General features: G+C 38.8%; 1 protein-coding gene across 1 annotated transcript in view; it reads left to right on the top strand.

Annotated features, from left to right (window-relative positions):
- The window catches only part of TRIO (trio Rho guanine nucleotide exchange factor), a 244,483-nt gene that overhangs the window by 164,518 nt on the left and 66,953 nt on the right, over positions 1-13,012 (top strand). Inside the window, exons 31-34 of the mRNA XM_009096317.4 lie at positions 483-584; positions 2,698-2,840; positions 3,428-3,527; positions 11,597-11,840. Of these exons, the coding sequence (XP_009094565.1) occupies positions 483-584; positions 2,698-2,840; positions 3,428-3,527; positions 11,597-11,840 (589 nt within the window). The remainder of the gene's footprint in view (positions 1-482; positions 585-2,697; positions 2,841-3,427; positions 3,528-11,596; positions 11,841-13,012) is intronic.

The following is a 13,012-nucleotide window of genomic DNA, read 5'->3' as shown; positions in this document are numbered from 1 at the left end:
AAGGAAACACACTAGGAAAGGCTCATTTGACAGAAAAGAATCCAGCATTTTAGAAGATAGCAAGAGAATTCTTAAGCATATCTTATCTGAGAGACAGCATAAAAATGAGTAAATAGTGAGTGTTCTCCAATGGAAATGAACAGGGAGAAAAGCCAAAACTTCCTTTTTGCTAAGCATCATCTTTAGAATTATAAGGCTTTTACTTTCAAGTCCAAAAACTAAAATCAGGAATTTGGTAATGGGATTGTGTTATTGTTTATTGTCACTTAATAAAAAAGACTGTTAAGCTTGCAGTTCTTAGTTTTTTGAAGAGACCTCACACTGCCACCAGAATAAAGGATCCTCTCTAGCATATGAGTTAGACTTAAGCTTCTGAAAATCTCTTTAAATAGCAGGGCTCAATTTTGTAGATTATTAGCATGCCCTTGTTGGCTTCTGAGAAAAAATGCTGTGTGGTCCTGACAATTTTTTCTTAATTCCAGACTTCTGAACTGGGTGTCACAGAACATGTAGAAGGAGACCCCTGCAAGTTTGCTCTGTGGGTTGGAAGGACACCAACTTCAGACAACAAAATTGTTCTCAAGGTAATTTTAGCAGATGTGCTTTTAGTCTATAACAGGTCTTGTTGTTATTTGTTGGTAAAGGAAAGAGTGATTTCCTGCTTTGAGAGAGACAGCTGCTGACAAAGAATTTCTTTGGGTTTGCAGAGATGGTGGTGTACATATATCTAACTCATGTGGCGTGAGAGCAGAGGGGAATCTTTGTAGACTACTGAAGGATTAGACAAACCTGCTTTCACAAATCATAGTGGGGAGAGGTTTGATCCCATGGACTTCCATAAGCCTGAAGACTTCAGCAATTAGTTGACAGGGAGCTGGTGTCACAAAGAAATGATGGCATCAGTGTTACCTTCCACACTCAAGTCATGGCTTCTTGTTGGCGATGCAGTTTTTCATGACCCATATTTTTATGCAGAAAACAAACACTGCAAAAGATTTTTATGTCTTTCTGTAGGCTACAAGTTTTTCTGAAGCTACTTGCCTTTGGATGAAGGTGCATGTAATGCCTATAAATGTTGTGTCTGGGCAAGTTACAGGTGTCAGTAGTGCTGATTGCCTAGCTAGAAGAATGGCTAAATCAGTGTTTTCTGTGATTATGGTATGTAACCTGGGACTCCTTCTCAACTGAAGAACCTGTTTTGTAATACCATAAGCAGCTGATGGGTGATCTGACATGTTTTGAGGAGCTCTGTTGAGCTGAAACAAAGTTCATATTCCCATTTATAGATTAATGCACCTGCTATTAAACTGGTTTGTGATTTCACATATCTTCATAGAGAATGCTCAATAATGTCACTTAAAAGTGGCCTCTCCAATTCACACATCAGACTCTTCTTTGTGAATTACAGGCTAACAAAAGCTTACATTAGCTTTCTGGCAGCAGTGAAGGAATGCAAGGAAATTAAGTGTAACATTAATGCATACTAGATTTTCTTTCAGTTTTTAATGTTCCCATAATTTCACAGACAATGCTTTGCAGCCTGAAATGATCCTCCCAGGGCAGAACAGAATTAAAGACTTTAATTAAGGGTTCTCTACATAAGATCACTTTAAGGTGTTTCTGTTCCGTGCTTTACTTAGTGCATAGGATATTTAGGAAACTTCTATGATACATCAAGCTCTTCCAAAATTTTGTGGACGTTGTTTGCTTGTTCAGTTTTTGAAGGCTGGAACCAAGCACTTCCTTACGTCATTAATATTAGAAGTAAATTCCTTGAAAAACTAAATAAAAGATTTTTTTAAAAGGTCATGTTTAGCTTCTTTTCCTAAATGTTTTTGTTTGTAAAAGAAAACAAAATTATTTTCCTTACCTCTCCATCTGTTCCTACAATTTTCTTCATCCATTTAGAATTCCTGGTTATTATATATTTATAATATATTAAATATTTATAATATATTTGAAGCCAGTTATTTCAGGAGACAGCAATTAAGAGAAGTAGTATATAATTAAGGAAACTGTATATAATAATTTTTTAGATCTGCTATAATATTTATATTTAGTAGCATTTCAGGTGCAGGGTTAAATTGGGCTAAGCAATCAGATTACAAGTCGGGCAGGTGGATATCAAGTAATTTCCAGAGTATTTAAAAAATAGATATGTTGTAGGCAGTAATTAAAATACACTCCCTAAATTAACTTTCTGCTTCGAGATATGTATTAAAAAGGGGGAAGAGTAATACATGAAATGTGTTGCAGTAAAAGTTAACTTCTTTTGCCAGTAATAGTAGATTATTATTCTTTCAAGTTAGAATTAACCTAAAATGTAGGATGAGTTTTAAATACCAGTATCCAAGGTGCTATTACTGGAATTCTCCAAGTTATTACTGGAATTCATTTCATTCTCATGAGATGTGTACTGGGCTTTAGTCATCAAGTTTAAAAAGTAAACTCTGAATTAAGATTAAAATGTTTTTCAAATTGCCAATATTAATAATGTTGAGAGATATAAAGTAGTGTTGGCGATTCAAAATAAGGACAGTCAGCTAGAATTTCCTTTTCTCTGTTCAGGTTTTCAGAAATTTTTCACGAAGTCATTCTTTATGCATTCCTCTTTGTGTTTATTAGCTGACTGTATGTGTGGATCTACTCAGCCATAATGGTCCTTTGTGGGGGTTTTGTTTCTTTTGCATATCAAAGGCATCCAGTATAGAGAATAAACAGGACTGGATCAAACACATCCGGGAAGTGATACAAGAAAGGACTATTCATCTGAAAGGAGCATTGAAAGAGCCCATCCACATTCCCAAAACTGCACCAACAACAAAACAGAAAGGAAGAAGGTGAGTAGTATTTCAAATAATCAGAGATCTCTATACAACAGTGCTCTTTCCTCTGTAGTGTTGAATTTTGAATGCTTTTAAGTGAATTGGACAAAAGCAAGAGTCATTTTGTCCACCTTTATCTTATCATTAATTTACAGTTTCCTGCAGTGCTGAATTTGTTGAGAATTCTGCTCTGAACAGTCCCTAAATTGTGTAAATGAGCCATTACAGAAGGGATTTGGAACTGCAGTACAGGATAGCTGTACATTTTAGATTTTTGCAATTCTGCATGTGTTACTCAGGTCCTTAGTTTTTCTTTTATGAAGCTTGAAATGTGTCACCAAGTGTCCTCCCTTGCTAGCTTTGGCTAAGTGACTGTGCAAGTTTGTTGTCATATTTCTGGCTCACTGGTTGTTGCCTAAAGTCCACATGATGGATACCTTGCAAATGAATCTCTTCTCTTACGGCAGAGAGCAGAGTATTAAGGACTGAGTGATTCTTGCATCAGTGAATTTGGTGTCTGTTGCCTCACTGGGAGTGTCTCACTTGACTAGCATGTTACAAACACAGTACCACTCCTGTAATGAGAACTGAATTCTTTGCAGAGATGGCGAGGACCTGGACAGTCAGGGAGATGGCAGCAGCCAGCCTGATACCATTTCCATTGCCTCACGAACCTCCCAGAACACACTAGACAGTGATAAGGTAAGTTTCCCAGACATTGCTCTGTGCTGAGAGCAGATGATTTGTCCCTTAGGGTGAATTAGCACCCAACATTAGTCCTTAGGACCTTCAGAGAAGAGGCATGGAAATACTCAGTCTCTTAAAAATAGCTGTCGGCAGTAGAGAAAATACCATGTTACCATGGGAGAGCGGGAGTGATTGTTTAAATATAACAGGTCATGAATTTGTGCCCATTTGAAACCATTTTGGTCCCCTCTGTTCTGCAGTTTGCTCAAAGATTTGACCCAGTTTAAAATGAAAGTTTTATTTTCCATAAAATTTGATAGCAATGCACAGAATTTTTCTTGATGTTAATCTCAGCCTTCCTGAAAGCATACCATCTGCTTTCCATGTTGGCTTGAGGCTGGTGATCACCACAGAATTACTGTTGTAAAGGAAAAGTATTCTCTAGTGTTTATGGGTTGGGGAGTAAGTGTTCACTTTCTGCATGAAAGCTGATGGAATTGTCCAGAAGTAACACAAACTGTCATTTCATACTAGTGCTGGTGTTTCCTTTCCTCTGTCTCTGCCTGTAGATTCTGGCTGGTTATACCATAAGCTACACAGCCAGAGTTTACCCCTGGGTGGAAGAAAAATAAGTGTCAAAAGAAAAAAAATTTTCTGAAATATGTGTGTTACTTGGAATTGCAACAAGATTTTTTGGCAAGTGAGAAGTGTTAGGACCCTGGAGGGAGGTAGAGATGGATAATAAAAGTTTATCAAAGAGAAGAATGAATTAAAACACTGAAGATGCCTAGCAAATTACTTTAAAGTTTGGTTAGGGATTTCTAGTCAGTTACCTCCTTGTGTGAAATTATTCTGATGAGCCATTTAAAATATGCAGATAAATAACCAGTATTCTTCAGGGTAGCTAAATGAATAGGTTGTCAGAATAATATTTACACCATTCCCATCATCACCTAAACTCAGTGAGTTTTCTCTATTTTCACGTGTTGCCCAAACTCTATGGTTTGATTTTTCCATAAAGAGAAGCAGAGAAGAGGAGGAAAATATTAGGTGCTTAGGTTGCTCTTGTATTTGTCAAGAACAGCCTATGTTTTGACTCTGTGCATTTGTACTGAGGTTGGTCTCTAGTTTTGGTAGTGGCTTCTTCTAAAGATACCTGTGAGAAGAACAGTTGGTTAGAGGAAGAAGAACTCTTTTGATGACTTTTGTTTTGCTGTCTTATTCTTAGCATTCTTACCTAACTATTTAGGGATTTAAAAACGTTGAGTTATGTATACTAGCAAACAGTTCTTAAGAGAAGAGCTTAGGGAACCTGTGACACTCAGAAGCAAGACATGCTCTCTGTAGTTTCCCTGGTTGTTGGCTGAGACACCAGGCTGTGTTCACACAGGTTGGAGGTGATGCAGTCCATCCCTGCCACGCAGAGCCAGCACCCTTCTGTTTGTGATGCACTGTTGCCTAGGGTGGATAGCTCTGTTGTCTCCTGATGCCCCTCACAGGAATACTTCATGCATAGTGTGAGAATTACTTAGAAAGGTGGCCAAGCAGAATGCCCTCAGGATTGTTTTCCAGTCTGACATGAGGAGGAGTCTTACCAACAACCTGTTCAACAGGAGTTAAAAAGGGAGAGGAATGGAAGGAAGGAGAAATGGAGAACACTTTTCAGTATTTTCCTCACAGGTTTTAGGTGTGATTAGTGACTGTAGTGTTGTATTTAAAGTATTTTTGAGATCTTGCATTTGTGCATAAAATTTTTGTTAGACTTTTCTTTGCCAAGAAAAACAAGCTGATGACTCCCTGGAAGTTACTTGTGGTGTGTGTTGTATGTCCAAGGGAAGGAATTTACTATTATGCAGTTCTGAAAAGTGTGTGAATTAGCAGTGTAGCTTCGTTTGATGTTTCTATTGTATGCTTTGGTTTGCTAAATGCATTGAGAAAATCTTTAGTCTGTTTAAAAATACAAAATAAAAATTATTAAGGAACTGTAACAGGAAAGTGGCCAGTGAAATCTGCAGGGTGTCTTAACACCATTGCAGAGTCTGAGGTAAACTCTCACTTTAGATGTTGAAAATTCATTAGCTGCAGTCCACTTGGGGTTTAAAATCAACTCTGCCCTCTTAGCCTAGAAGTTCGAAGTGTGTGTGAATGTCTTACAGAAATGGAGTAAAACAGTTGTACAGATTTAAAGTGCTGTTGATGTGGTTAGCCAGAGGAAGCAGTGGAACTCCTTGGTCAAAATTGGATCATGTAGCTAACTGAGATGGGATTCCAAATCAAGAAACATGAAAAATATCAAGCATTTAAAACCAGTAATAATTAAATAGTAGGAGTGTTTAGTGCTATATTACTTATTAAGCTCTTGCTGAACAGTTTTCTGTTCACATGTATCCATTATTGAGGTTGAGAAAAGACAAAAAATAGGAGACACGTTATATTAATCAACAGCCAAGTAAAACCATTCTTTTACTTCCTCCAATTATGTGTTCAGACAGTTCATTCTGGTAAAATAAATGTTTTGGTTAGAAGTGCTAAACTGTTATACAGGGAGTATATCAAGAATGAAGTCCTTTATCCAAATGTCAATATTCTTTCTCACCTCCTCAGAAATATACTTTGAAAGAGCTGAAAATCCTTAACCTTGATAATAAGGGGTTGAATATTGTCCAGATGAACTTCTTTCCTTGCATACTGTTTTCTGGCATAATTGTAATTGCCATAACAACAGAGAATAACTTCATGATTAGCGTTTTTTCCTCCACCCTTGCTTTTTAGACTAGAATTTTAACTTTTGATTGTTGCCTCCACTGTTGCAGTGCTGCTTTTCAGTAATGACTGGGGTGATGCAATAGACCATATGTTTATAAAGCTGACATTGACATCCTTCCCAGCCTCATGTCAATTGAAAACAGTGTTGGAAGGCAGAATTAGAATTCAGAATAATCTTGGCAATGGGAAAAATTAACTGTCAAAATTCTGTGCAATTTAATAGGAACACATTTGAGCTTATATGAATAGGTAGAAATAGTTAACTAATAAAAACAGTGAGAATTGGAAACAGTTTTTGAGAGGATGATTGAGAAACTACAGAGGCTCACAAGATGTTTATTATTTAGCTGTGTGATGCATCTGGGAGGGCAAGGAAAGCAACAATATATTGGCTTGTAGAAATGGGATGTTGAGGACACTAAGTCCTCATTCTTTATTCAGAACTCATAAGGCTTACATTAGATATGTAACAATTGAGTTACAGTTTTGAGTACAGAATTTTGGAAAATCAGTGGTCCATTGCAAGAATTCTGAGGGAAAGTAGAAAAAGATTGATTAGAAGTCTACAAAACCTAACTTACACGCCAAGGTGAAAAATTGGGGCTAACAAGTCTAAAAGGAAAAAAACCAGCAGGAGCAAGAACTTTAGGTTTTCAAGTGGGGAAAAGACTACTGCACAGAGTTACTAAACAGTCTTTTACCTGTGTTTTAAGTGGATGGGAAATCAGAGGACTTATTTTTTTAAAAAGATTGCAATAATGCTTCTTAGGGGTATGAAAATGTGAAAACCTAGAGCATAGTAATTGTTAAGGCTGGGGAATCTCCATAACTGGAGTTCTGTGAGAACAGTTTGGATAAATGTTAAGGACTCACACAGATGTGGTGGATCATGCTCTAGACGAAGGCAATGAAGTGGACTAGGAAATTTAAGATCCCTTTCTGGACTTTTTTATTATCGTGGGTGTATCTTCATATTGCAAGACATGCTAATTGTTTACATCAGTAGCAGTGACCCATCCTGAAGCACTGGAAGATATAATGGGATCCAGCGTGAAATAGAGAATTTTTGAGAGAGGGATTTCTAGTCCATCAAAGCATCTCAGTTTTCTTCATGAGTGCTCTCTCACTGTACCCTTCTCAGTAAATATTTTGCCCTTCACCTTTCACAGCATTCCTTCCATTCGCATTCTGTAGATGTGTAGCCAGCATTTTAGGTGGCTAATGGATAAAAGAAATCCTTGGACCATTCATTTGGCCTTTCATCAGCCTCATCTCATTTTTAGCATTGACTTTTGAACTTGATCTTGCATAGGAAATTAAATAGGGAGGCTGAGGAAGTGGAGGTCTGATAGGTTTTTTTCATGCTTTTATTCAGTGATCTGGTAGAAACATGAAATAATCCAAACTAATATCTGAGAACATGAGAGGCTTTCAGAAGAAGGGCTGTCACAGATTGCTATCCTAAATAGTAGGAATCATGCTAGCTGCTGTGGGTGGTCAGTAGAGCAGTATTTTATTTTTAAGAAATTGTCTTTTGTGCCCAGCTGGTAACACTTTGTATTACTGTCTATGTAAAGTTGTATTTCATTTTCATGCTTCTTTAAGCTTGTGTGTAGTTCTTTGAAAGACAGAAAAAGGACTGAAGCAGCAGGAGACAACCAAGTATTTAGTTGTGCCAGCTGAATCTCCGGAAGAGAAAAGGCTCCAATCAGTAGAAAAAAATGTCAATAAAAAAAGCAGACATGGCTCTGAGCACACACCCCTTTTCAGAGTCAGAAACCAAGTCTGGAGAATACCTGGTTAAAGCAAATTGCTCTTTATTTGAGGCAGAACTTTTGTGCTGTCCCATTTATTTTCTGCCCAAGTGCACTTGTTTCCATTTTAAACGGGGATTAAAGATTTTTTTGCTTGAAATAATTGAGAAATCTTGTTAGCTTCTCCTTGCTTTCCTTTCTTCTTAATGTAAAATTACCATGTAAAATTAAATTTCATTTGCAGTCCTGAGAGGATGTTGTATGGCCTGATGTAAAGGCTTTTGAATATCTGGTCAGTCATGGTAGGTAGTGGTGGCAGATGGACTTAGTGTGGTGTCTCTGACTTCAGCAAACCTATGCTAAGAATGTACCCAGTCAGTGCTCACGTGTTTGTGTCGTTTGGTTTTTTCTTTCTCTCTACCAGCGACAGTGACTAAAAAGGCCCTAGAGAGGTGAACGTAGATGGTTAACATTAATTTCAGCAACTGCAAGGCACTGTGTCCCGTGATAAGCTGTTTAATTAAACCTTGTGCCTTTTTGTAATCTGCTGTTCTGTTTCTGTCTGGCTTTTGTGTCTCATCTCGTCTCTGTCTCTCCAGTTTCCATATTTCAGACATAGCATCATTTATTTTTATCATGCATGATTAATTCAGTTTACATAAAAGGTTTCTTGAGACGGATGGATAAAGTATATAAAGCCTTTGTTCAGCCTAAATTTGGATTTTGATGGTTTGCAACTCTTTTCCCTTCAGTGCAAGTCAGTCTCCCAGTTTCTGCTGTGCCTCTCACTCTTCCCTGCAGCTAGCCTGGAGAGCCTTGCCAAAGCTGTCCAACAACAGCTGTTGAGCAATGCTCTTAATCACAGACACTCCCTGCTGTCCAACTGCATTTAATCAGTGTGAAAGATGAAACTGCTTTCAGAAAGTGTGCTATGGAGAGAAATTGAGCAATGAAACAAAGAGGAAAGAAGTGTTTCCTAACCACTACTGTAGTAGGCAGGAAGAAGGGAAGTTAACCAAAAGGAAGAGAAATTTGGTAAATGCTTTTTTTGCTCAGCTCTCCCAAGTGCCATATGTGTGTGCTGGGTACAGAAATCATTGGTTTTGGTGTCTTAGCAGTAGTGGAAAAGTTCTGCATTAAGTTGCATGTAACAGCATGGGTGCATGTTTGAGGATGGTGAGGACCTAACAACCCTGAGCAAAAAGTGTCTTACATACTATACTGAAGAGTGAATGCGTATTGAATTTCAGTGGAATACTGGCCAGCTAAGATATCTGATTATGACATTATCTGGAAAACTAGGAATTTTGTGTACTTTGGCCATCTGACATGGCCACTGACAGCCTTCATTTGCTTTTTCCTTTGGCTTAATATTATATAAAGCACTTAGAAAACATAAAATCTGAGATACTACTTTTTTTGTTGTATTAGGGGGAAGAGAAGAAAGAACACCTGTATTACCAAAACATGTGGCCATTGCACCAGTCACAAAAAATACACCTTAATCTCTATTTGTAGGAAGTAAAGGGTCAGAAAAGCAAACAGAGCACCCAAGATATGCTCCTGGAGGTATTTAGGAGGAAATATAAGGATGAGATGCAGTTTCTGGAAAGTGTCAGCTTGTTACTGTGCTTGCACTGGATGGGATATGGACTCCTGAGAAAAATTTAGTCTGCCCTGTACACCTTGTGAAGTCATACTTCATCAGCTTTTTTGTTAGTCCCCATCAGGCATACAGATGGTTTCAATTGTTTCTGAGTTAGTCTGACAAAGGCTGTAACATAAATCAATACCAGAAAACAACAAGGGAAAGCTCTTTACTTTTTTCCCTTTGCATAGCTTTGCATGGACTAAAAAAGGGAGTGTAAGGGAACAGGAAATATTTTAATGAGGGAGGAGGTTACATGTTTTGAAGGTGTACCCCCCTGTAATTTGTGTTTTGGGGTTGTCCAAAGAGACAGGGTAGAAGCAATTTTTAGCCTGTATCTAAACAGGCAAAACCTGATTTATCTTCCTCAAAGATGTATGAGGGTTTTCTGCCCTTCTTGGCCCCAGCATTCCCTCAAGAAAACTTCTGCTCCTTTGTAAGCACACACAAGCAATGCTAGCCAGTGAGATTAGCAGGCAGATACCATGGGAAAGCTCTGGAGTTACTGCAGCCCATCTGCTAGGAGTTATGTTCTATCATTTGTTGCAGACTTGAGGAAGAGAAGGTTGGAATTGTCCTTTGATTCTTACTGGGATCTTGCTGGTTTTGTCATTTGCTCTGAAATTCTTGCTTGATAACAAATAGCGTTTTCCTAGAAAAGTTTGTCCAGTACTGTTTCCATTCCAGGCTTGTAACAAAAACTAATAAATAAGAAACAATGCAGTCTCTTATCTCCTATTTCTGAAGCTCATGGGATGTAGCTGGCAGCCACGAAACAGTCAAAAGCAATGTGGCAGGATCTGTTTAGTGTGTTGGTGTGGCACTTGCTTCTTGACGTGATGCAGCTGGAACTCTCACAGGGTATTGGTCCTCCTTTGTCAGTGTAGAGCATTGCAAGATTACCTCACTGAGCTGGAGGAGTTTACTGGCTTGGTTCAAAATTACTGAATTCACAGAAGTTGAATACCAGCTGAAGTCTGGTATGAATGTTGCACTGAAGCAGCCAGAGCTATAGAAATGCTCACACATAAAAAACTGAGGTAGCCTGGAATGCTGTTGCCGTAAGGAAGAAGGAATTCTAGGACTGCTTGCTTAAGTTAGATGGGTGCTTTGGCACTGAGCAATGTTGGGAACTTTGCAAAGTTCTGATAATAATTTTCATTTCACATCAAAGCAGATGAAACAATCAAAGAGAGGAAACTAAAGCTTAGGCAAAGTTATGCTAATGAAGTGTTTTGAAGAGGGGGAGGAAAACCCTAAACTTGCATGATTTTAATTCAAGTTTGTGCAGTTTTATTTGGGAAAACCAACAAAAATGTGAAAGTTATAAGCCTGTGTGATTTTTCTATTAGACATTTAGGTATTTGAGAATGTTTTGTGAAGAACTTTATGCTGACTTTAACAATTGTGTACGATGTATGGATGATTTTGTGACCTGTGTGTGTAAACTGTGAGTAAGGTGGGAATAAGACAGTAAGCTCATTTGAAAAACCTACCTTTTTCTGTCTTGAATTTGAAAGATGACAAAGCTCATGGGTGACTGCATTTAGCAATATTTGACCTTTTTTTTTTTTTTGCTAATTATCACACATAAAATATATTCAGAAGCAACTGCTACTGCAGCTTTTGAGATACGGAGCAGTCTAGCAAGAAAAGCTGCTTAAATCCTCCACCCAGCACTGTCACAACCAGTGTGCTTTGAACAATAGGCAGAGACAAGCAGTGTTAGAAATCTGTTCTAAAACGCCCGAACTGCCTGATTTTGAAATGCTCTCTTCTTGATGTGGAAAGTCCCAGAGCCTGCTATCTCATCCAAAATACAAATCCTGCCAGGAGTCCTAAATAGGTACCGGTGCGTGACGGACGGTTTGATAACGAGCGTTCATCCGGCTTCTCCTTGTTCTCTGCCCTGGCAGTTGTCTGGTGGGTGCGAGCTGACGGTGGTGATCCACGACTTCACCGCCTGCAACAGCAACGAGCTGACCATCCGCCGTGGGCAGACAGTGGAGGTCCTGGAGAGGCCCCATGACAAGCCCGACTGGTGCCTGGTGCGAACCACGGATCGCTCCCCAGCTGCGGAAGGCCTGGTCCCCTGCGGCTCCCTCTGCATCGCCCACTCTCGCAGCAGCATGGAGATGGAGGGCATTTTTAACCACAAAGGTAAGGAGTGATGGGCACAAAGCCTCTGGACATCAGCAGCGTGGGATTTGGGCCGTGGAGAGCGCCGCGCATACGGCAGCTGCGGTGTTCCGCACTGCCTTGTTTTCAGCAGCCACTCTGTCTTTCCCAAGAATAGGCAGTTGGCAGTTCTCAGCATTGAGGGAAAATGTGGCTGAAGATAGGGAAGAGGTTTAAGCAAATTATATCTTGGTGAAGCATTATATATCATATTACATCAAGCTGCAGTGATAGGAAAATCTGTACCTGAGTGCTGAAAGTGGGGAGGGAGGAAAATCTCTGGCATGGATTATCAATGTTTCCTGAGAAACCCTGCAGTAAGAAGTCATGCAGGTTCAGCAATAGAAAAGGTAAATACTCCTCCATATGCCCTGGCACATGAATTGTTTGTTTGGACTTCTGTGTTTTACTTAACTGAGCTTTTCAGAGTAGCACTGGCACACTTTTTCCCAGAGCATCTCTGAAATCGTACTTTCGTTTTTTTTCAGATGCATGAAAGAATATTCCCTGAAGGGTGCAAGAAAAATCTGATGATTTTTTGAAAGGTTTTAGGGTTTTAGTGTGCTCTAATCTTTTGCCTCTGTAAACTATCCAGGCTCAGAAAGTAGATAATTATTAGAGAAAATGCTTGCCTCGTTTGCAGTTCCTTGAGTTTGCAGGCTGTGAACAGGAAAAAAATGTGAACTTACAAAAAAAGAGGAGGGGAAAAAACCCAGAAAAATAGTTCATTAGAAGGCATTTCATCACCTGCTATGTGAAAAGATGTATTTCAAAGAGTTTCTTATTGCAGGTAATAAGGTTAGCAAACAAGTGATGTTGGGGAAAATTTATCTTCCAAAACACAAAATTCTTGTATTTGGAAAGTTTTTCATAAATGTAGCCACAGCTTTTTGAATTATTCAGTCCATTCCAGCTATTACAATATTTTTACCATTTTTTTAAGACACTGTATAAATATGCTTGACTAAAACAGGGGTGAGTCTGTGTTTCTTACATTAGGGGCAGGCACAGCAGGAACTTCCTGAATGCAGAATGATTAGAGGCTGGGGGGGAGTCTGAAGGATTGAGCTGTGTAGTTGTAGTAGTCTTTTGTCATTTTGTGTCCTACAGTAAGCCGGATAGGGAAAGCTTGCAGATGTTCTGATGATAAAATT

The sequence above is a fragment of the Serinus canaria genome, chromosome 2, assembly GCF_022539315.1.
Source record: "Serinus canaria isolate serCan28SL12 chromosome 2, serCan2020, whole genome shotgun sequence".
Taxonomy (NCBI): domain Eukaryota; kingdom Metazoa; phylum Chordata; class Aves; order Passeriformes; family Fringillidae; genus Serinus; species Serinus canaria.
The sequence above is the reverse complement of the archived record's forward strand: the minus strand, read 5'-3'. Positions and strand labels throughout refer to the sequence as shown.